Source organism: Saccopteryx bilineata, chromosome 3 (genome assembly GCF_036850765.1).
Source record: "Saccopteryx bilineata isolate mSacBil1 chromosome 3, mSacBil1_pri_phased_curated, whole genome shotgun sequence".
In the NCBI taxonomy this organism is placed as follows: Eukaryota; Metazoa; Chordata; class Mammalia; order Chiroptera; family Emballonuridae; genus Saccopteryx; species Saccopteryx bilineata.
This window is the reverse complement of record NC_089492.1, coordinates 201,817,024-201,836,537: the sequence shown is the minus strand read 5'-3', so window position 1 is coordinate 201,836,537 and position 19,514 is coordinate 201,817,024. Positions and strand designations below refer to the sequence as shown.

The following is a 19,514-nucleotide window of genomic DNA, read 5'->3' as shown; positions in this document are numbered from 1 at the left end:
ATGACACGTATTAACAAAACAACACAGACTAAGTGCTGGTGAGGGTGTGGAAAAAAAAATGGAACTTTCCTGCGCTGCTGGTAATAATGCAGACTGGTGCAGCCACTGTGGAAAATAGTATTGGAGATTCCTCAAAAAATTAAAAATGGAACCTTTTGACCCAGGCATTTCACTTTTAGAAATATAACCCAAGAACAGCTCATCATTGATTCAAAAGAAGAAATGCACCCCATGTTTATGGCAGCATTGTTCACAATAGCCAAGATCTGGAAACAGCCCAAGTGTCCATCAGTGGACGAGTGGATTAAAAAGCGGTGCTATATATACACAGTGGATTACTATGTGGCCGTGAAAAAGAAGGAAATCTTACTTTTGTAACAACATGGATGGACCTGGAAACTATTACATGAAGTAAGCCAGGCAGAGAAAGAAAAATATCATATGACCTCACTCATTTTAGAAATCCAATGAACAATGTGAACTGAGGAATAGAATAGAGACAGAGGCAGGATCAAAGGGACCAGAGGGAAAACGGTCCAAGGGAAAGGGATGAGAGGATGGGATCAGAGAAGGGAAAGAGATTGGTGAAATTGTATACACATAACACAGTTATAGAGAGCAGAAAAGCAAATCCTGGCGGAAAGGAGAGGGAGGGCGTTGTTGGCAGGGCTGCAAAGGGGATGTTGAAGGGAATGTGGGGGAGGTGCTGATGCTTTTGGGGGACACTAGAATCTATGTAAACACAATAAATTTAAATAAAAAAAATAGGGCCTGGGCCTTGGCAGGGTACTTCAGTGGATCGAGTGTCCTTCCAGCGTGTCACTCAGTGGTCGCGGGTTCCATTGTGGGTTCAATCCCTGGTCAGGGCACATATGAGAAGCAGCCAATAAGTGTACTACTAAATGGAACAATGAAATAAAATAAATTGGAAAAAAAGGAAAATTATATTCGGCATGCTTTTGGTGTAGTTTTGGGAATAAATAGTACCTATAAAATTCAAAATACTGGACCTAGCCGGTTGGCTCAGTGGTAGAGCGTCTGCTTGGCTTGCAGTATTCCCGGGTTTGAGTCCCACTAGGGCACACAGGAGAAGCGCCCATCTGCTTCTCCACCCTTCCCCCTCTCCTTCCTCTCTCACTCTTCCCCTCCCGTAGCCAAGGATCCATTGGAGCAAAGTTGGCCCAGGCGCTGAGTATGGCTCTATGGCCTCTGCCTCAGGTGCTAGAATGGCTCTGGTTGCAACAGAGCGATGCCCCAGATGGGCAGAGCATCGCCCCCTGCTGGGCATACCAGGTAGATCCCAGTTGGGCGCATGCGGGAGTCTGTCTGACTGCCTCCCCGTTTCCAACTTCAAAAAAATACAAAAAAAAAATTAGAAATACTGAAGAAGCTCAGAATGGCTGCATTTTGTGAATTTTCCTCAGAGAAACAGCCAGAAGATAACTGCATACCAACCCTCAAACCCCTCAGTAGCAAAGAAGGTTCTACCCCCATTGTTTCTAGATCCTCAGTAAAACTTTGATATTTAATGTATATTAAATGGAATTTAAAATTTTCTTTTCCTTTTGGCAGAGGAAAGCAAAACAATTTCATTTGGATTTGGGAGCAGTACAGGGCTGTCATTTGCAGACTTAGCTTCCAGTAATTCTGGGGATTTTGCCTTCGGTTCCAAAGGTAAGATCAGGCGGAGGGATTTTAGTGGTCATGCTACAGAATTTAAGCACAACTCAAAGGCCACAGTGTTTTAAATAAGTTCGACATTTATTCCCCTGTCCCCATCCTCCAGTTCATTTAATGTTTTTGATAAGGAAGGGCTTCTGTACTTTATTTTTGACGTTTACTACTGTAATTATAAGAATTTCCTCTTAATGCTATATAAATAATGCTGATAGTTGTCCTCCTCCTGAAATATAAAACCCTCTTTCCAGTTTTGGATAACTATGATTTTGATACATTGTTTTTTTAGTTGCACAGTTAGATTTGATTTGTTAACATTTCAAGACTTGTGCATTTATATTTTTTAAGGAGCTGATTTTATAATTTTCTATATTTATAATATCTTTGATTAGATTTTAATTATGCTAATTTATTGTGCTAAATGGTGAACTCTTTCATTTTTAGTGGTGTTCTTTCTGATGGGTTTTTTTGTCCCTTTTGGTGTCTTTTATAGTAAAAAATCCATTTTCTTGATTGTTTCAAGTTTTTGGCATATTACATTTTTTTATTCTTATACTGTCATTCATATATCTTATAGCACCACTTAAATTGTCCTTGCACAAAGTATTTGGTTTGTTGAATAAATTACTAATCTAAATCAGAAATAGTTCTTTTGCCCTATCACATATTTACAATTGTTACACACCTCCTGGCCCTAAAAGGAACTACATATAAAACTTTTAGAAATTACCTTTAGATATTTTATGTTGGAATTTTTAAGTTCACTGATGTCACGTTGCCTTTTTTTTGTTTTAATTTATGAAGTAGTCTGAAGTCTCAAGGTAATAATAGGTCAACAAATACAGCAATATAGCGGGTATAGTTATCCACAAACAATAATGCCAAATAGAAATTGACATGTTAGTTTGCTTGTTATATAGTATCCTGTCGATACTGTACAAAGTATAAAATAAGCAAGACCCAGATCTCATTATGGAGGCATACCTTAAGACAGGGGTCCCCAAACTACGGCCTGCGGGCCGCGTGCGGCCCCCTGAGGCCATTTATCCGGCCCCCATCGCACTTCCAGAAGGGGCACCTCTTTCATTGGTGGTCACTGAGAGGAGCATAGTTCTCATTGAAATACTGGTCAGTTTGTTGATTTAAATTTACTCATTCTTTATTTTAAATATTGTATTTGTTCTCGTTTTGTTTTTTACTTTAAAATAAGATATATGCAATGTGCACAGGGATTTGTTCATATTTTTTTTATAGTCTGGCCCTCCAACGGTCTGAGGGACAGTGAACTGGCCCCCTGTGTAAAAAGTTTGGGGACCCCTGCCTTAAGACTTACCCACTGACATACACTCCTCACCTACACTTTTCATTTTTCAGTGAGATCATTCACCAACCTTTTGTTTTAAACTACAATTCTTCCTTTATTTTATTTTTAGATCTGAAAGAAGTTTGTACTTTGTCTTTTCAGAGAAGTAGCCTTTGGTTTTATCAGTTAATTTTTTGTTTGTGTTTTTATTTATCTTCCGATTTTGCCATTACTTTTTTAAAACTCTTGTTACTTTTCTCCTGTGGTGACTGCTTTAATCAGATTGTGCTATCAAGCACAAAATAGTATTTGAAACTGTAAATCACCTGGAATCAATTTTTTTTGTATCATCTAGGTTTTCATAGGGAATTGTCACACTTGTAAATTTCTTCATAATTTTGAATTTCAGTCTTTTATCTTTTATTAAGAGCTTGTAGAATTTAATTTTTATTTTATTTTTATTAAGTGCTAGGAGGGGAGGCAGAGACAGACTGCTGGTAGCCCCCAATGGGGATCTACCCGGCAAGTCCCCTAACGGGGTGATTTTCTGTCCATCTGGGGCATTACTCCATTGCTCAGCAATTGAGCTCTTCTTAGCTCCTGCAGTGGAGGCCATGAGGCCATCCTTAGCACCTGGCCTCGCTCCAGTCGAGCCATGGCTGCGGGAGGGGAAGAGAAAGAGAAGTGAGAGGGAGAGGGGTGAAGAAGCAGATGGTCATTCTCCTGTGTGCCCTGACTGGGAGGGAATTGAATCCAGGATATCCTCAGACCCGGTGAACCCTCAACTGCTGAGCCAGCTGGCCAGGTCTAGGACTTAATTTTTTTAATTTGTTAATTTTTTTTAACTTTTAAATTTATTTATATGAGGGAGAGAAGCATCAATTTGTTGCTCCCTTAGTTGTGCATTTGTTGGTTGCTTCTTATATGTGTCGGACTGGTGGATTAAACCTATAATCCTGGCACATCAGGGTGATGCTTCAACCAAATTGAGCTACCCTGCCAGGGCCCTTTAATTTTTCTGTTTTTTTTAAAGAGGTAATAAATTTCACTAGAATGTGAGTTGGTTTTTTTTTTTAACTTGACATTGTGTGGACATTTTGGATCTTAAACCTTTTTTTTTTGTTTTTCTGGGGGTGGGTTGTTCTTCTCTTACCTATTATTTCTATGGTTATTACTTTTTCTTTATTCATTCTTTGTTCATTTTTTTTGTTTACTTTTGTTTAGTTCTGTTCCTGTTCCTACTAATTTTATTCTGAAAGTCCTATTCACACAAATCTATCAACTGTTTTTGTCATACTTTATATGGAAACTAAGAGAATAATAAGGAACACCTGTTCAGCTACTGTTCATTTTTGTCAATGATTACCATTTTATCATATTTCCTTCAGATTTTTGTAGTGTTTTCATTGAACCCGGAAATGTATTGGAAGCCTCCTAGGTACTAGTAATTACCTAGACTGTTAGAAAATTGATATTATTGACATGATTATTTTTATACTTTTGTTGTATGAATTCTCCCTGATCCCAAGAGGAACAGTGGTTTTCAACTCTTGGCTTCCTATTAGAATTTCCTGGGAGCTTTAAAAAATCCTGAAAACTACATGATAGTTATATTGAGCTCCTTGGGAATGGTACTGCAGGTATTTGTACAATAGTTTACAAAAATTCTTGGTGTGATCCTAATATGTATTCAGTGTTAAGAACAATTGCTATAGAGGAGTTTTAAAATGTTCTGCCACAGCCTCCAAGGGTATATGTTTAGGCTTCTTTGGCTAATTTGGAACAGATTTGGCCTCTTTGAGGATATTTTTAGGTTCAAAGCTATTTTTCTCATGAGATAAAATATTTTATGATATAAACTACCTTTAGAGTTGAGCTTAGTTTTGAGAATTCCAAGGTATGTACACATAAGAGCTTCATTATTGAAAGCTCTTACGTGGTTTAGTATTAAGAAGTTTGTGTACAGGTCAGATTATTTTATCTTGTATCTCTAAGCATAAACAGTACTAAATATAATCTGTACTCACTATGTGAGTTGAATTTGACAGAATAATATAATTTTAGACATTTTTTAACTAGAACTTTATGTTACATCATCGGAAATTTGATGCATTGATGAAGTAATTTAATTCGAGAATTAAAAGCTTATAAAAATAGCACTGTTGAAATATTGTGATTTATTCATCAGATAAAAATTTCCAGTGGGCAAATACTGGAGCAGCAGTGTTTGGAACACAGTCAACCAGTAAAATTAGCGAAGAAGAAGGTGGTAGTGATGAAGAAGTAGTTTATAATGAAGACGTCCATTTTGAACCAATAGTGTCATTGCCAGAGGTAAATATGAAAGGATGAAAATCTTACTAATAATTTACTTCATGTGTTAGGTTCAAAACTTGATTAGTAGGGTTAGTTAGCGTAGTTTGCATTTATTTTCAGAATATTTATAATTTCACATGGAAGCCCTTTGTTGTCAGAAGTTCAGCCTTTAAGTACATTTTACCTTCTTGGTCAGCATTTATATTTATATATAAATAGTGTTTGGAATATCATATATGAAATTTTTGGAAAGAGCTAATTTCTCATATGTTAGAATATCATGTTTCATAACATAATTCTGGGGGCAAAATTGTCTAATCTCATACTTGCTAAAGCCTTATCAATAATAAAAATAAACAACATTTTCTAGATAAGAATGTTGTTTTAGACAAATTAATTTGTCAGTTTTCGACCTCAACAGGAGTTAATATGTCTCCTGAAGAACTTTCTGACACCTCTCCTGTTTGATTTTCATAAGGAGGAAAAAGACTGCATAAGAGAAAAGTAATAACAGATCATGTCTTAACTGCCTCATCTAAATCAGATATATTTCCTAGTGCTAGATATTACCATTTACTTTGATAGTACAGTTCAAATTCTGTTAATGTCATTACAAAGACAGTATTTTAAGGAATTTGTATCTTTGGATTGACTATAGAATATGTTATAAACATACCTTATTTTTTATCTGTCATAGGTAGAAGTAAAATCTGGAGAAGAAGATGAAGAAATTTTATTTAAAGAGAGAGCCAAACTTTACAGATGGGATCGAGATGCCAGTCAGTGGAAGGAGCGTGGTGTTGGAGATTTTAAGATTCTTTGGCATACACTGAAGAATTACTATCGGATTCTAATGAGAAGAGACCAAGTCTTTAAAGTGTGTGCAAACCATGTTATTACCAAAACAATGGAATTAAAACCCTTAAATGTTTCCAACAATGCTTTAGTTTGGACTGCCTCAGATTATGCTGGTACATTCAAATGCTACTTTTCATTCATTGGACTTTGCTAAAATCCATAACAAATATTATAACAGTTATGTTGATACTAAGGTCATTGTGTTGTTTTGTTGTTGTTGTTTAATAGATGGGGAAGCCAAAGTGGAACAGCTTGCAGTGAGATTTAAAACTAAAGAAATGGCTGATTGTTTTAAGAAAAAATTTGAAGAATGTCAACAGAATTTATTGAAGCTTCAGGAGGGACAGGTATCACTGACAGCAGAATTATCAAAGGAGACAAATCCAGTGGTATTTTTTGATGTTTGTGCAGACAACAAACCTCTAGGACGTATAACCATGGAATTATTTTCAAGCATTGTTCCTATAACTGCTGAGAACTTCAGAGCATTGTGCACTGGAGAGAAGGGCTTTGGTTTCAAGAACTCCATTTTTCACAGAGTAATTCCAGGTTTTGTTTGCCAAGTAAGTACTGACTGTGTGTCAACAACTGAAGTCTAGAAAACTGTACCACCCTAATTGAGAAATTTGAGTCTTTCTCCTTACCTGCACTGTAATTTTTCTAAGATTTCCTTAGTTTTTCATACATTAGTTGGTGTTACCACCCCAGCATCCTACCCCCACAAAATTTCAACCATTTTAGGTTGAAATTTCTCTCTCTTGTTTTAAGATGAACAGAGATAATGAGACAGATTCCCGCATGTGCCCAAATGGGACCCACCCAGCAACCCCTGTGTTGGGCCGATGCTTGAATCAACCGAGCTATTTTTAGTTCCTGAGGCCGATGTGCTCAGACTGACTGAGTTATCCTCAGTGCTTAGGGCTGATGCTCGAACCAATCAAGCCACTGGCAATGGGAGGGAGAGAGTGGAGAGAGAAGCAAGTGGTTGCTTCTCCTGTGCCCTGATTGGGAATCAAACCTGGGATGTCCATATGCTGGACCAGTGTTCTATCCACTGAGCAACTGGCCAAGGCCTGAAATTTCTAGTACCTTTAAACCTGCTATAAAATTGAGTGTGGGAAAAAGACCTCTTGTCATTTTTCTTATCTTTCAAAAATGGATATTTATTAGTTTTCTTACCACATTTTCAAGCAGTCTCAGTGTTTAGGATTTACCCTCTAAGGCAGCGGTTCTCAACCTGTGGGTCGCGACCCCAGCGGGGTCACCTAAAGCCATCGGAAAATATATAATACATATCAGGATTTACATTCCGAATCATAACTGTAGCAAAATTACAGTTATGAAGTAGCCACCAAAATTATTTTTTGGTTTGGGGTCACCGCAACATGAGGAACTGTATTACAGAGTCACGGCATTAGAAAGGTTGAGAACCACTGCTCTAAGAGTTAGATAGTTGGTGTGTATTTTAATATTTTATTCAGGATTCCTATTAATCAAAACTTTTTTTTCAGGGTGGAGATATCACCAAACATGATGGAACAGGAGGACAGTCTATTTATGGAAATCAATTTGAAGATGAAAATTTTGATGTGAAACATACTGGTCCTGGTTTACTGTCAATGGCGAATCGAGGCCAGAATACCAATAATTCTCAATTTTTTATAACATTGAAGAAAGCAGAACATTTAGACTTTAAGCATGTAGTATTTGGGTTTGTTAAGGATGGCATGGATACTGTGAAGAAGATTGAGTCACTTGGTTCTCCTAATGGGTCTGTTAGTCAAAGAATTAGTATCACAGAATGTGGACAGATATAAAATCATTGTTTTTCATAGTAAATTTTACCTGTATAAACAGTTGAGTTGAAGCTTAGCTGTTATGACAGTATGGTGATTATGTTCAGCTTTTGAAAATGGACATTTCCAATGTATAAATGTAAAATTGCAGCTTATAGCTGTTGTCACTTTTTAATGTTATAATTGACATTGCATGGTGTGAAATAAAAGTTTAAACACTGGTTTATATCAGGTGTACTTGTGTTTATGTACTCCTGACATCTGTATTAAAATGGAATAATACTAATCTTGTTAAAAGCAATAAAAAATGACCTCATACTATTGAAGAAATATTATATAAGCAATTTATTTTTAGTTCCTTTTAAGATATTGGATTTTCTGCATGGATATACTTACCGTTTGAATAAAGGGACCAAAACTTGGATAATTTTTATTTTATATTTAAAAATATATTTGGTAATTTTAACTGTTGGTGTGCTTATTTATGCATAGAGACTCACTTATGAATGAGTAGAGCCCAGAGGGCAGAGACTTAACCAAAGTGCTCTTCTATGACCCGTACTCCTGTATAGTTAGCTTCTAAGTAGTGTAACTTCTTTTCTTAAAATGATGCATAGCTTTCTCTGTCCTTTCAGAGGTATTCATTTTTAAATTTTCAGCACGTTGAGTATTTTAGGGTTTTTTTTCTTTATCTTCTCTGTCAATTGTTTCTACTACCTCAAACTGCAGCTTGGTTCTAATAGAACTTGGATTTTTCCTTGCAGTTATTGTGATTAATTATGGATATTTTAAAAGGTCTATACCATGTTCTTTGGTAAGATTTGCTTTATACTAGATTTTTGCAATACCTTTTTCTGGTGAATTCTGTAGCAAAAATAAAGTGACAATTGTTAACAGCCTTGACATTTAAAAAATTTATTATTTGTGCATCTAATTGTTTGTACATTCTAGAACCAAAGTAAAGAGTTAAAGGTCTGTGAACTCAAACTGCCACATGATTTCCAGAGTTCCTAATGAAGTGACTTTTTTTCTTCTTTGTATTCTTCCAAAGCTAGAAGCAGGGAGGCAGTCAGACTCCCACACATGCCCAACCGGGACCCACCCAGCACGCCCTCTGAGCGAGCTCTGTTGAGGCAGAGCCACCATGGAGCCCTCCCCAGCTCCTGGGCCAACCCTGCCTCAATGGAGCCCTGGCTGCGTAAGGAAGAGAGACAGAGAGGAAGGAGAGGGGGAAGGGTGGAGAAGCAGATGGGTGTCTCCCCTATATGCCCCCACCGGTAATTGAACCCGGGACCCCCACACGCCAGGCCAACGCTCCACCGCTGAGCCAACCGGCCAGGGCTGGAAGTGACTTTTCAAGTTCGATACACACTGAACATTCATCTGGAAATGGCCAGTGTCAAGAGTTAGACTGCTAAAAAGGAAGATGTTCTCAGCTTAATGTACGTATAACTACAAAGAAGTTAGTTATAGCAGAAAATTTTGTATATTCCAAACATTCCAATCACTAACAGTGACTGCTTCCCACCCGCCTGTGTTCTTCCCGGTGAATTCACCTCATTTAGTAAAAATAGGTTTGTTTTGTTGTTTAGGGATTTGGAAATATGCTATCTTGTAATAATACCTGTTCAACCACCAATTAAAAGAGGAGAGAGATGTCATTTGTGGTTAGTGTGATGAATTTTGGAATTCCATCACTAAATCCATTTGGCCAGGTAAATAACCCTACTGCATTGTATCAGTTGTGAGCCTTAACGAGAACCATGGACTACATGTATGCACATTTAGCACGAAGAATTGGCTTTGGAAACTATAAATTGTCCAGAGTGAATTTTTCAGCTTTTGCCTTTGTCGTGATTTTAGAATAACATCTAAGTAAAGGCAAGTGCAGTTTAAAGTTTAGAGGAAATCAGTGCTATCCTAAAGCATTCAAATTTTAAATTAAAAAGCTTTAAAAACTAATACTTTGACCAACAGTTTGATAATGATTAGTAAACTGACTTTTCTAGTATTAGACTTCCAAAGATGCTTAAAAGTGGCTTCAGGCATTTTTAAGAAAGGTGGTCACATTTCAGGAAAGGATATTATTATGATTTCTCTGTTAATTGCTTATGTGATATAAACCCACGTTATGTATTTTTTAAAAAATGGTTTAATTTATATTGCCTTGTTATGCTTAAAGATAAAATATAAAGAAACTCATTGTATACTATAGTAATACTTTATGTCGAAAGGTTATTGGTTTAAGTAATTTTGAGATAACTATTAAAATGTTAATCATAAACTTTTGGCATTGGAGGTAATTTGAAGATAATCTAGAGGCTCGAGGAATTGTCAGTCCAGACATGCTGGTGAGGACAGTTTAGAAAGGTAACGGATTATACTAGTTACATCAATGAGAGAAATTGAGTGGTTATTTATTTAACTCAATTAGTCTGATTTAGGTATAGTTACTATGCCAATAAGTGTTGAGCACCTAGTAAGTGACAGGCACTATTCTGGGCACTAGGGAAAGCCGTTTAAAAAAGTGCACGCTCTCTAGAAGCTTCCTTACATTCTGATGCTGCAGAATGCCGTATTGCCCAGCACAAGACACCAGCCAATAGCAGGAAAGTGTGGTGCTGGTTCTTGAAATCGCGATACATTCCTGACTCCTCTCCATTATCACAGTTAGATGTGCACACTGAATAATACGTCACACGGGCCCCCAACCAGGGAGGGCCCTGCGGTCAGCTTAGGAGCGCCCCGGGGGGACGGCGCAGTCCCGCGGGCGCACCGGGCGGGGGCCCCCGGTTGCTAAGTGCAACCTGAGTAGACAGCGGAAAGGTGAACCAACAAAAGGGTTGGAAACGTTCAGCACTATTTATTAGTCCAAACACGCTAAGAAAGGAATAGTCACCAAACGTAACGTTGCCACGTTTCTAACAAGGTTCCCGGGGACAGGAGGGCCGGTTGTGCCTTGCGTCCTGACGCACTTCCCCCTCGCGAGCCCAGCCCCCTGCGGCTCTAACGCTGTTCCCCGGGAAACGGCGGCCTGGCGCCATGGATCCGAGGCTCGTCAAGCCGCCGGGGCAGGACTTCGCAGTGGAGCGCCTCAAAACCCGCTACGGGCTCGGGGGCAGCGGTCGCGCCGAGGTGAGGCCTCGTCCTGCCTCCGGCCCTGTCCCGGGGTCGCGGCCCGGACCGCCAGGTGGACGCGGTGCGTGGGTGGATCCGCACGCGTGGGGAAACGAGCTTTCTGTGGGAGTTCTTGCACTGGGAGGGAACCTGTGCACTGTGAACGTGTGCAGGGACACGTGCTACGGGTCGTGCTGTCGTGGCGGAAAGCAGTTTTGAACTTTTATTAACAGACATGAATGGAGCGCATTTTTAATTCCTTTAAAAAGTTACTTTTGAAATAATTTCAAACTTTTAAAAAGTTGCAGGAATTCGCTGTTGTTAAACATTTTGCCACATTTGCTTAACTATCCTCCCTGCATCCCCCCTTTAAAAATTATTTATTTATTTATTTGTTTATTTCTGAAGTGAAGCGGAGAGGCAGGCAGGCAGATTCCTGCATGCGCCCAACAGAGATCCACCCGGCATGCCCACGAGGGGGCGATGCTCTGCCCATCTGGGACATTGCTCTGCTGCAACGGAAGCTATTCTAGCGCCTGGGAGGCCGTGGAGCCATCCTCAGCACCCGGACCAACTTTGCTCAAAAGAAGCCTTGGCTGCGGGAGGTGAAGAGAGACACAGAGAAAGGAGAGGGGGGAAGGTGGAGAAGCAGATGGGCGCTTCTCCTGTGTGCCCTGGCCAGGAATTGAACTGGGGACTTCCACACACGCAGCTGATGCTCTACCACTGCACCAACCGGCCAGGGCTCCCTTCTTTAAAAAAAAATGCATTTATTGATTTTGGAGAGAGAGAGAGAGAGAGAGAGAGAAGCATCAATCTGTTCCACGCATTCACACGTTCATTGATTGGTTCTCTCGTGTGCCCAGACCTGGATGGAACCACAACCTTGGAGTGGCCGGGCCACAATCTAACCAACTGATGGAGCCAGGTGCTCGGTGTCTCCTCTTTCACTCCCTTTTCATACATGCATTTTCCCCTGAACTGTTTGAGGATGATGTGCAGCCATCATGACTCTTCACTGTCAAGGACAAATACTTCAGTGTGTTTTTCTGCAAATAAGAACACCATCTTCTATAACCAGGGTCATAAATTCAGAAGATTTACCATTGCTGAAATATTATGTATTTCAGTACAACAGTATTTATTACATATTTCATATTCAAGTTTTACCAGTTATCAGTCTCGTCCTTTGTAAACATAATTTTTTTCCTGGTGCAGATAAATCTAAAAACAGGCATTTCACTGGGTTTTCTCTTTTGTTGCCTTCAATTTGGAACAGGTTTTGATGCCTGATATTTTTGAAGAGTATAGGACAATATTTATTAGAATGCCACTCAGTTTGGGTGTGTCCAATGATGCCTTATGGTTAGATACTGGCAATATATTTTTGACAGGAATACGACATGAATGATGTGTGGTTTGTTCTGTTCTCAGGAGACACATGATGTTGCTTTGTCCTCTTTATTGATGATGTTTTAAACTTTCATCACTTGGTTAAGGTGGTTTCCACTGGTCTTATTGAAGGCTAACCTTTGTGATTAATATATAATCTATAGGGAACTATTTTGAAACTGTAAGTTGATTCTTAGTATACACATTAAATGTTTGTTTGTTTTTTTCCAGTATGCTTTTTCCAATTTTGATCAGTCTAAATCTAAGAGAAAGTCTTTGAACTCCTCAGGTAAGCCAATAGAGGATTGTGTGTATTTGAAGTTTTAACAAATTTAATTTGGAAAAACAAATTTTTTTCTTTTATTTTCTGAGAGGAGGGGAGATAGACAGACTCCCACATGTGCCCCAGCTGAGATCCGCCCAGCAACCCTCATCTGGGATGGATGCTCAAATCAACCAAGCTATTCTCAGTGCCTGAGACCGACCCTCAGACCAACCAAGCCACTGGCTTCAGGAGGGGAAGAGTGAGCGAAGGAAGAGAGGGAGGGGAAGAGAAGCACATGGTTACTTCTCCTGTGTGCCCTGACTGGGAATTGAACCTGGGACATCCATTCACTGGGTTGATGCTCTATAATGAGCCAACGGGCCAGGGCAAGAGAACAGAGTTTTAAAATGTTTAGACTTAATAGCTATTGCCAGTTGTCTTGTAATACTAAACTTTTCATGATTTTGGGGGTGAATGTGTAAGATGTCTTTAAAAATCAAATTTTGCTGGACCAGGTGGTGGTGCAGTGGATAGAGAGTTGGCCTGGGATGCAGAGGACCCAAGTTCAAAACCCGAGGTTGCTGACTTGAGCGCAGGCTCACCCAGCTTGAGCATGGGATCATAGACATGATCCTATCGTTGCTAGCTTGAACCAAGGTCTCTGGTTTGAGCAAGGGGTCACTTGGTTTGCTTTAGCACCCCGGTCAAGGCACATATGAGAAAGCAGTCAATGAACAACTAAGGTGCCACAACGAAGAATTGATTCTTCTCATCTCTCTCTCTTCCTGTCTGTCTGTCCCTATCTGTCCTTCTCTCTGTCTCTCTTGCAAAAAAAAAAAAAATCAAAATTTTTTGGTGTTTTCAATTACTATGTTTTTTTTGTTTTTTCTTTTCTGAAGCTGGAAACGGGGAGAGACAGTCAGACAGACTCCCGCATGCGCCCGACCGGGATCCACCCGGCACACCCACCAGGGGCGACGCTCTGCCCACCAGGGGGCGATGCTCTGCCCCTCCGGGGCGTCGTTCTGCCATGACCAGAACCACTCCAGCGCCTGGGGCAGAGGCCAAGGAGCCATCCCCAGCGCCCGGGCCATCCTTGCTCCAATGGAGCCCTGGCTGCGGGAGGGGAAAAGAGAGACAGAGAGGAAGGAGGGGGGCATGGGGGGTGGAGAAGCAAATGGGCGCCTCTCCCACTTGCCCTGGCCAGGAATCGAACCCGGGTCCCCCGCACACCAGGCTGACGCTCTACCGCTGAGCCAACTGGCCAGGGCCTCAATGACTATGTTTTTATATTAAAAATTAAACAGGGCCCTTGGCTCAGCAGTAGAGCGTCGGCCTGGTGTGTGGAAGTCCGGGCACACAGGGACTTCCAGGCAGGGCACACAGGAGAAGTGCCCATCTGCTTCTTTCCCCTTCCCCCTCTCCTTTCTCTCTATTTCTCTCTTCCCCTCCTGCAGCCAAGGCTCCATTGGAGCAAAGTTGGCCTGGGCACTGAGGATGGCTCTATGGCCTCTGCCTCAGGCACTAGAATAGCTCCAGTTGCAATGGATTAACACCCCCGATGGGCATAGCATCGCCCTCTATTGGGCAGCATGCTGGGTGGATCCTGATCAGGTGCATGCGAGAGTCTGTCTCTCTACCTCGCCTCTTCTCACTCAATCCTAGAATATAATTATCTTTATGAAGTACATTTACTTGATAAAATACTCCAATGAAATAATTACACTAATAACTTGGAAAACCTTGTATGTAAAAAAATTCTTCTTTACTCAATATAGTATATTTAATTTTTCTTTTTTAAATTATATTCTAGGATTGAGTGTATTGGTATATCATCTGGTAATCAGTAACTAACATGTATAGTTAATTAACCATTAGAGTTTTAATTGTTGATACTTTTTAGGCAGCATCCTTTTTGTTTGGTTTGGTCTTAAAAGCATTTTGTTTAGACAACTAAAAACAGTTAGATGTTCAGAAGCAGTGTACAATGAATGAGAAATTGAACCAGTTACTTTATCATATATTCCCTCTTTTTCACAATGAAAGCAAAAAAAAAAAGGCTTTTTGCTTTAAGGGAAAAGTCAGAAAAATAGACTAGTATAGTTTTTTTCTCTGTAATAACATAAACGCCTGCAAGAAGTCTAATTGTAATAAGAGACATTAGATGTTTGCTTGCATGTATTCATTAAAAAGACAATAGGCCACCATACTACAGGAGCACAACTCCACCTTCATTTGATATTCTTGCGTTTCACTTACAAGTGTCACCCAATTAGTTCCAACACTGGACCTAATTCGTGTTCCTCAGTTTCTCTTAAGCAGAGTCTGACTCTGGAAGGTTGACGGTTTTCTTTGCTTCCTTATTTTAGCCCATATGTAGTGCACTGTTTGTGGCCTGTTATTGATAGGCCTTCACGTCAGGAGCTGAACTATAAATAGAATCTGAATTCTCAGAAGCAGTGTCTTCTAGATCTTCCTCTGTTGTCTCTGGAAAGCTGATCTCTGGCTTTGCCAGCTCACAACACTCTTCTTCAGGAAGCACACATTTCCAAAGGCCGTGTGTTTTTCCACTACAGTTTGCCAGAACCTCAAAGTTCCATCATCAGAACCACTGGTTCTCCATCAGGACTAAATCTCACACAGTGGATAGGACCAAAGTGTCCTTGGTAGGATTCTAATTTTTCTCCACTATTATCATCATAGTTGTAAAGTTTAAAATCTTCACCACCTGCAACAAGAAATTCTTTCTCAGGATGGAGAGGTGCAGAATTGATGGCTGCAAGAGCTTCAGTTTAAGTTTGTACCCAATTATCATATTTGGGTATAAACTTACTTCACTATGAACAGCAATAGATCATCTATAAGTTATTACCAAGATCTCTCCCTCAGGAATATATTCCATACTGCTAACAGACATATTAAAATTTAGAGATTTCACTTTATGTCATAGCATGACCCCAAAGGTGACAGTTTCATCATCAGCTGAAAGAATCTGTTTATCCTCACTGTACCATTGAGCCTTTTTAATGCCAGATGTGTGACCACTGATTTCCTTAGGTTCTGCTTCAGGTTTGTTCAAGTCATATATGCATAACAGTTTAGCTTCTCCACCAGTTAACAGGTAATTACCATCCTGTCTAAAATACACTTGACCATGTGTTTATGAGCAGAGTCATCAGTTCATCTCCTGAGACAGCATCCCATGCTTTGGCTATGAAATCTGCACCTGTTCTGTTTGCTTTGCAGGGTTGCTAGGATCAAATAAGGTAATAGGTGAAAGAGCATTTTGTAACCAGTAAAGTGCTATAGTATAAATATAAGATTTGATACCCATTTTCTGGAGGTTTGCATTAGAGAGACATAGAGATAAGAAATCTCTTAAGTAATTTACTGTCTTATCTTTAGGAGCCTAGAGTAAAATCATTAGTATTGGCTCTTAATAAGTAATCTCTTCTATTTTCTTTTTTTGTTAACAGATGACTTGGATATCTGCTCATCTGGAGATAAAGTTGGTTCCTCATTAATGTGGTGTTCTGATGAAAGGAAGCATCCCATTGCATCTCTCTGTGGTTCATCCAAGCACTCCAGCACCAACTGGTAAAGTACCCTGAGTCTTCACTGGTGCTGTCCCCTCAGTAGCTCAAAAAACTGAGAAAGGGCCAAGGATGATTTATGTGTTTGCTTTTCTCTGAGCGGAAGTATAAGTAGTCTGGAGCCTACAGAACACCAGTGTATGTCTAATAGCATGGTAAACCGTGGATGTCAGATAGGTTGAGAGACAGAGGTTGGAGAAGTTAGTCTGGGAAATGGTAACTGCGCTATAGTCCCGGGCTGTAAGGGGTTAGCAGTTCTGTACAGGAGATTGGCCTGGGTAAAATAACTATAAAATCAGGGAAGCTACGGTGAAATAAAGTCCTAAATTGAACCTTATTAACTAAACTATGTGGCAGAAGGAACTGCCATGGGCATCAAGGAGAAAACCATAAAGATATATGCAGATACAAACTGAAATGTTGAGATAATTAAGGAGAGAGAAAAGACAGTTGTACCTATAATATCATATATTATTCATATAATTGTTATTTGGGAGCTTGAATTTTGTATATAATTGCTTCCTCCTTTACGTAAACGAATTAATTGATATAAGGCATTTAGAAGAGTGTTCAGTATATAGAAAATCAAGGCCCTGGCCGGTTGGCTCAGCGGTAGAGCGTCGGCCTGGCGTGCGGGGGACCCGGGTTCGATTCCCAGCCAGGGCACATAGGAGAAGCGCCCATTTGCTTCTCCACCCCCACCCCCTCCTTCCTCTCTGTCTCTCTCTTCCCCTCCCGCAGCCAAGGCTCCATTGGAGCAAAGATGGCCCAGGCGCTGGGGATGGCTCCTTGGCCTCTGCCCCAGGCGCTAGAGTGGCTCTGGTCGCGGCAGAGCGACGCCCCGGAGGGGCAGAGCATTGCCCCCTGGTGGGCAGAGCGTCGCCCCTGGTGGGTGTGCCGGGTGGATCCCGGTCGGGCACATGCGGGAGTCTGTCTGTCTTTCCCCGTTTCCAGCTTCAGAAAAATACAAAAAAAAAAAAAAAGAAAATCAAATATGCAGTTTTTATCACCATTGTTGTTATTGCTCTTTCACACTCACAAAGTAACCTAGTTAATCTGGATTCAAGATTTGGATAAGTAGAGCGTCGGCCTAGCGTGCGGAGGACCCGGGTTCGATTCCCGGCCAGGGCACACAGGAGAAGCGCCCATTTGCTTCTCCACCCCTCCGCCGCGCTTTCCCTCTCTGTCTCTCTCTTCCCCTCCCGCAGCCAGGGCTCCATTGGAGCAAAGATGGCCCGGGCGCTGGGGATGGCTCTGTGGCCTCTGCCCCAGGCGCTAGAGTGGCTCTGGTCGCAACATGGCAACGCCCAGGATGGGCAGAGCATCGCCCCCTGGTGGGCAGAGCGTCGCCCCTGGTGGGCGTGCCGGGTGGATCCCGGTCGGGCGCATGTGGGAGTCTGTCTGACTGTCTCTCCCTGTTTCCAGCTTCAGAAAAAAAAAAAAAGAAAAAAAAAAAAAAAAAGATTTGGATATGAGGTAGATGGAATACAGAGTTAGGAAAGTGAGAATTGCTTTAAAATAATTATGAGTTTATGGAAATTATTTTCTTATATTTAACTGATAGTTTTATAATTTTTTGTTTCAAATTTTAACTTGAAGCTTTTGGACTGTGAAAGTTTTTGTAACATTGGACAGATTTTTCACCATTCCTAGTTATGATCTAGTCTGGAAGTATAGCTCCATGTGGCTACTGAGTACTTGAAATAGAGCTTGTCTGAATTGAGGTTGTTGGAAGTCTAGAATATACATCAGATTGAAGAAGATGAGTTAAAGAATGTGAAATACCCTAATTTTAAAATATTGATTACATGTTAAGATGATAATCTTTTAGATATACTGGATTAAATATAATATATTGTTAAAATTTCACATCTTTTTTTGTTTTTAATGTGTCTAATGTAGCCACTAGAATATTTTAAATTCCCTTATGTGGCTTGCTTGCATTGTGTTCCTTTTGAATAGTTCTGCTTGAGAAATTTCAAGTTAGAGATCATCCATTTGGTGAGAATACTTGGGAGTCTAGTTCTCTCCCACCTTTTACTAATTATGTCACCTGTCATTTATTTAAGTTATTTAGGGTTCAGTTTTCTCATGTTAAGCAGTAATTCTTTTAGCTACACTGATAGAAAACAATACCAGTTATATCTACCACACAGAAGCAGTAGGAATCGAAAGAAAGAATTTGTCAGTTGTAGAGCATTCTACAGGTAAATGCATATACTTGGAGTGCATTTTCAGGATCAATAACTGTTACTTTTTATATTTTTACTTTTTGCATTTTAAAAAATTGCCCTGGCCAGTTGGCTTAGTAGATACAATGTTGGCCCAGCATACAGATGTTCCAGGTTTGATCCCTGGTCAGGGCACACATTAGAAGTGACCATCTGCTTCTCTTCTCTTCCCTATCCCCCTTCTCTCTCTCTCTCTCCTCTCCTGCAGCCAGTGGCTTGATTGGTCTGAGCATCAGCCTCAGGTGCTGATGATAGCTCAGTTGATTTGAGCATTGGCCTCAGATGGGGGTTGACCGGTGGATCCTGGTCAGGGTGCACGTGGGATTCTATCTCCCTTCCACTCACTTAAAAAAAAGAATGTTTACTTGTTACATTTTTCTCAGTTGTGGTACTGTTAATATTTGAGGAGCAGTTTTCTCTGTTTGAAATGCTACTATAGACTTCCAGAATGCTGTGATACAGTTCTTTTAAAGCCTAGATGATGAACTGAGTCCTTTTCATAATCTGAAGCAACGGGAAACAGACGAAGAGTTCATTGAGAATGACCATAGAGTTAGCTCCAAAATAACCAAGCGGTCTTTTAAAGAAATAGAAAAAGGTAAAAAAAATATTTATTTTAGAATAATTATTTAAATAGTAACTATGCAAAGTAATGTACATAAAGTTTATTCCCCATAGTGATAACACGTCCTCAGGTATGTGTCTACTATATCCATGTTCTAAAATTTTGTAAGCCATGAGATAGTTACTATGCTTATTATTAAACTAAAGGAAAAAAAAAACTTCATTATTTTCCAATAGTATTCTTAAACTCTCAACACTTATGAAAATAAGTTAATCAGTTGCATATTTTTTATAATTTCTTTTCCATGTCAGTATTTGTTAGGAAGTGAGTAAAAGATTATGGTAATGTTTGACTAATTCTTTAATATTTTAAGATAATCCAGATTACTTAAGGTAGGGTTT

General features: G+C 40.0%; 2 protein-coding genes and 1 pseudogene across 11 annotated transcripts in view; 2 read left to right on the top strand and 1 right to left on the bottom strand.

Moving 5' to 3' along the window:
* Nucleotides 1-8,176, top strand: part of LOC136330933 (E3 SUMO-protein ligase RanBP2-like) — an 87,431-nt gene extending 79,255 nt beyond the window's left edge. For all 3 annotated transcript variants that reach the window (XM_066268559.1, XM_066268558.1, XM_066268560.1), the window contains 5 exons: nucleotides 1,573-1,674; nucleotides 5,169-5,314; nucleotides 5,994-6,267; nucleotides 6,383-6,717; nucleotides 7,666-8,176. In XM_066268559.1, the coding sequence (XP_066124656.1) occupies nucleotides 1,573-1,674; nucleotides 5,169-5,314; nucleotides 5,994-6,267; nucleotides 6,383-6,717; nucleotides 7,666-7,971 (1,163 nt within the window). In that variant the 3' untranslated portion in view covers nucleotides 7,972-8,176. The remainder of the gene's footprint in view (nucleotides 1-1,572; nucleotides 1,675-5,168; nucleotides 5,315-5,993; nucleotides 6,268-6,382; nucleotides 6,718-7,665) is intronic.
* Nucleotides 8,177-10,963: 2,787 nt separating this feature from the next.
* Nucleotides 10,964-19,514, top strand: part of CCDC138 (coiled-coil domain containing 138) — a 66,196-nt gene continuing 57,645 nt past the window's right edge. For 3 of the 8 annotated variants that reach the window (XM_066268549.1, XM_066268553.1, XM_066268557.1), the window contains exons 1-4: nucleotides 10,964-11,085; nucleotides 12,691-12,748; nucleotides 16,201-16,321; nucleotides 19,022-19,146. In XM_066268549.1, the coding sequence (XP_066124646.1) occupies nucleotides 10,993-11,085; nucleotides 12,691-12,748; nucleotides 16,201-16,321; nucleotides 19,022-19,146 (397 nt within the window). In that variant the 5' untranslated portion in view covers nucleotides 10,964-10,992. Of the gene's footprint in view, nucleotides 11,086-12,690; nucleotides 12,749-16,200; nucleotides 16,322-19,021; nucleotides 19,147-19,514 lie in introns of those variants that run through there. The other 5 variants (XM_066268551.1, XM_066268552.1, XM_066268550.1 and 2 more) reach the window with 5 other exon arrangements.
* On the bottom strand, nucleotides 15,123-16,058 carry LOC136328702 (serine-threonine kinase receptor-associated protein pseudogene; annotated as a pseudogene).